We start from the raw sequence: 4,842 nt of genomic DNA on the forward strand, positions 1-4,842 counted from the left end.
AAAACAATACCGTCGACTGTTTTTAAATTTTCAAAAGATTTTGGTCCTCTAATATGATTTAGCAAAACTCTTAAAAAATACATTCCATCCTTACATGGATTAGCACTGACTATTCTACCAATAACATCTTTGCTTTTTCTGGGACTCCAAATTCGCATGGATGCATCTCATACAAAATAGGTTGAAAATTCTTTATACAATAGAGTTTTTGCCTTTTTATTTGAAATATTCATTCTAAAGAATTCTATTAACATTGCTTGGTGAACAAAGTCCTTATTTATAACATTTGATAAATTATCTGTGTCATTGTATGTAATTGTTTGAGCATCTTTAGTATGTAATTGTAAAGAAATATTTTCCATATAGCTTCAGGTGGAGATATCCACCTAGCTGTTTGGTAGTTTGAAATCTCATCAATGAATTGTTCATTCGTTTCTTTATTTAAAGTAAAATAAATGCGATCATGTCCCTTATATACATTCTTGTATAGATATTTAACATCCTCAACAGAAGAACATATCTCCACATTAATTTGACAATCATATTTAATTAAAATGTAAGGATTATATGGTACAATCCGTCTATTATCCAACATACACGCTCTTACTTTAACACTTTCACTATCATTGGGACGCTTGTATAGTGGGTAGTAATCATAACTCAAAGAAGTATCTTCAACGTAATCTCTCGGATACTTATTTTTACACACAAAATTCTTTTCCATACAAACATTCTTAGGACTCAAATTCCCACAAGGGCCATACATCATATTTTTTACAACAGTAGCGTGCAGGTAACGACATTTTTTTATTAGAATTTCGTTTAAATATGAGGAGAAAATGAGCGTGAGGTAATCCCCTTTTTTGGAATTCAATCATATAAACATATGCAACAATATGACCCAACAACTTTCTCTTAACCAAATCTGTTTTCAGTTTCTCAAACTTGGCACGAAATATTCGTACTAACAAATCTAGTCTATCCTGTATTTCGTCTCTGTGTTTCAATTCATATTTTATTTCAGACCAATTTGAATTACATGTCATTGTCAAAAGCACATCAGGTTTACTATATTTATGAATTAAAGACATTGCATCCATACATCTTTTAGTCATGTTTTCAGGACCCCCAACAAAATTAGAAGGCAACTCTAATGATCTGCCAATTTTATAAACACTATTCTCACCATTTTTACATTATCTATAATTCCCTGATATAGTTCAACTCTTATAGCCTTTTGGTTATTACGAAAGTAGTCTAATATTACTGTTTCAATTTTCACATACATATCCACAACATACTACTATAAAAGTATACCAGCATGTAAAAGAATACAATTACAATTGTTTACACACCCGATCTGAAGCTTATAACAATAATATTCCCAACATAATACAATTATTTGTTTTTTTCTTTGCGTTCAAAACTGCAAGAAAGAAAATGATATATCAATAAAAACTTCATTTACTAAATGCAATCAATAAGATAAATAAATTAGTTTAAAAAATAAAAAATATTATAATCGTTTACCATAGTCTCCTACTTCCAATAGTTGATTCACAGAATGAACATGATTAACTTCTATTAAATTTTGATAAACCGAAGCTTGTGAAACACTTACATTCACCTTTTGAATACCTTCATGCCATCCAGGTTCTCCATACGAAAAAAGTAGTGGATATTGGAGAGGATCATAACAACCATAATATTATTGAACTTTATATGCATTACTTGAATGTCCATAAATTAATAAATCTCAACCTCTAGTTTTTGTAGATGAGTCATCGTCAACCCAAACTATAGCCATTTGTTCTGATGTTTGCAAGTTATATACTCTTTGATCAAGATCAAGATTAGACCTCCGTAAAATATGACATGATTCTAAATCACTAACTTCACTTAATAGTCGGAAATACTTTGAATAGAGATTTTTGTTTAGAACATCTATCAACTTTTTTAAAGTCAACTCATAAAATTTGTCAGAAGTATTGAGTTTATTACAAATTTTATTTTCAGTATCATTGATAAGTGTATTTTATACACTTATTCGGTAACTTAAAATAAAGATATTTGATGGTTCTTTTGACAAATTATATCCTAAATTGTTGTTTCTTATTTTTAATAGGTAAATTCTATGAATGAAAAATGAATTAAAGGAATGAAGCGATAAAAGAGTGAAATCCAAAATTTGGGGGCCAAGTTGTATCAATTCAATAGTTGATCCGGACCATGAATCGAAGATTGAAATGTTTGGAGATCAAATTGAATAATTTAGAAAGTGAAGGACTTGAATTGAACCAAAGAATATATGAGTTGAAAAAATAAAAGGGCTCAAGGATTGAAATTTATTGTATGGAAAGATCGAGGATTTGATGGGTTATATTGTATTAAAGTCTTTGAATGAGAGTCAAACTTTGTGTCTAGGGTTGTTATATATATATCAATTATGCTAGATGGACAGGGAGTATTGACCGAATGGATACAGGGATTTGAAAAATGGTGACTGTGCATTATTTAATTCATTAAAAAGTGAATAAAGTCACCAAATGTAAAATGGAGGGAAATCGATTAATTAATAAAACAAAGGTTTCTCTCTCTCTCTCTCTCTCTCTCTCTCTCTCTGTCTACCCACTTTCCTCCAAGTACAGAAACGGAAGGGAGAAAATTTCCTCCAACAGGCTCAATTGAAATCTCCATTTTCACCCAGTTTTTCCCAAAATTTTTAACTTCCCTCTCCACCCATTTTGAGGATAACTAGGAATGCCAACTTAGTTGTTCAATCGAAAATTCTAGCATAATTGATAAACATCAGTCTAGTTCAGTTGAAAATTCTCAACTCCCAAACGCGTGCATTAAAACGAGAGAACAAAGAAAGCGGGCAAGCATGAAATTGCGATCTTAGGCTCCAGCTCGCAACTTATGTACCTCCAAATTTGTTAGTCGAAAAATCTATTTAAATTTTTTTTATTTAAATTAAAGTTAATAATGAAGTTTAACGACCGACTTTTTAACCACACATTTCATGATTTTAATCCCATCAAACTTAGACCAAATATATGACTCATATAATTAAAAATGTCAATGCAAATTATAAAATATAATTTCCCGTATTAAAATACAAAGATGACAAATCAATTAGCATTTTTATCAAATTCACTGAAATTCACGTGCAATTTTATTCTTCGACATTGATAATTTTGGTCATTGAGGACGTCAAGTGAGAATTGAAAACTTCACTTTTACAAGTTGATATTCCAATTCAGCCGTAAATTTCCTATAATAAATTACATAAGAAATATTGAAAAGGAAAAAGGTAAACAGGGAGTAAGTTCCCGTTTGTTTCTCATTTTTGAAAGAATGAGAATGAAAAACATAGTTGTTACGGGCCCTACACAAGAGATAGAAATTCAAATTTGGTGACTTGATGTGATGGATAACGGTCATATTTTTCATTTTAATAAAAAAAGAATGAGAACCAAATAGGGGCTAAATATGGCACCAAATTGGACCTGGCAGAAGGAACGATATGGACTATCAGAGAATAGTAACTTATGTAACGCCCCGAACTCTTTTTCATATTATTATATTATTTTTAATTAAAATAAGCTCGAGATGCTACCAAAACTTTTCTCTATCTAATTTAAGCGGAAATATATCGAAAATACTTGATTTGAAATTATTAATTTAAAATTTAAGATAACATATCGAATGCTTGAACAACATATTAAATAACATGCATACTATATTTTTCAAATAAAAGTGGACAATTATCTTTCTTGAAAATTTACTTGACGACCCCATTAGCATCACTCTATCAATCTTCCACGCGTCTACACGACCCGTTCTCATCTGAAAATATTGTAAGAGTGAGTATTTTGAAAACACTCAATAAAAATACGTGCATATTCTTATAACATGATATAAACATACCGATATTTCTTAAATTTAAAGCAACTGGTCGCGATTCCAACAGCTCAAGGGATTTCTTAAGAATCCCCGTATCCCGTAGGATTTAATCATATTGACCCAAAGGTCTATCCCGTAAGATTTAACTTCTTTTCTTTGACCTGACGGTCCATCCCGAAGGATTTAACATAAAATTCGATCCGAAAGCCTTATAGTATTTCATGTCAAATTTACATAAATATCAAGAATAAGATTTTACCACTTGCACCATGTATTCTTACCTCAATTGACACCAAAGAATTTCTGAAAATGACTTATGAAATAAAATGATATTCCTTCTCAAAAGTACGAGTGTGTATAGACGTGTGAAATACTAATAATCTATATGAGTAAAGAAGAATTTGTCATTTTAGTGCTCTCATATCCACTTTTATACTCAGAACATGTGACTATTGAGATTCTAATGTAATTTGATGTTAATTAGGTTTCATGTGGGTTAATTACTATATCACTAATGAGCTTAATAAATTTTAAATTATTAATTTTCAATTTTCGTTTCATTTCCCCAGGTAACCGTATGAATTAAATTGAAAATGAAAGTTTTGTTTTTATTATTTTATTATTATCTATATTAATAAAATATTAAATGCTAACACTTTTCTTTTTATTAGAATAACTCGGACATGACTAATCCAAAATTATTTTTTCTTGAACCCAAATTATATTATTTAATGCGAGCTACAAAATAAGTATAATATTTGATATATTTCATCAACTTCTAAAAATACTTAAATATTCGACTCAAATAAGATTTACAATAATTCTAAGTACATTCAAGCAAAATAAATCATCAACTTTTGGACTTTAGTGTGACGACAAATCTAACATGAATTATTTCATTTACTAAGTGACCCATATTAAGTTTAGGCCCATATG

The 4,842-nt window shown here is 29.7% G+C and overlaps 1 protein-coding gene across 1 annotated transcript; it reads right to left on the reverse strand.

The window, feature by feature from the left end:
- Window positions 1–277: 277 nt before the first annotated feature.
- Window positions 278–1,115, reverse strand: LOC111366601. The gene is made up of 2 exons (XM_022987327.1): window positions 885–1,115; window positions 278–715 (listed from the first exon to the last, which is right to left on the reverse strand). The coding sequence occupies exons 1-2, from the start codon at window positions 1,113–1,115 to the stop codon at window positions 278–280; spliced, it is 669 nt and encodes a 222-aa protein (XP_022843095.1).
- Between the last annotated feature and the right edge of the window lie 3,727 nt (window positions 1,116–4,842).

This window comes from Olea europaea, chromosome 18 (genome assembly GCF_002742605.1).
Source record: "Olea europaea var. sylvestris chromosome 18, O_europaea_v1, whole genome shotgun sequence".
Lineage (NCBI taxonomy): Eukaryota > Viridiplantae > Streptophyta > Magnoliopsida > Lamiales > Oleaceae > Olea > Olea europaea.

Bases quoted from the DNA above. Each gene is read 5' to 3' on its own strand.
- LOC111366601 (XM_022987327.1), bottom strand. From the start codon at position 1,115: ATGACTAAAAGATGTATGGATGCAATGTCTTTAATTCATAAATATAGT. The intron at 716-884 runs GTTTATATGATT...TGTATGGAAAAG, and splicing joins TGGGTCATATTGTTGCATAT to AATTTTGTGTGTAAAAATAA.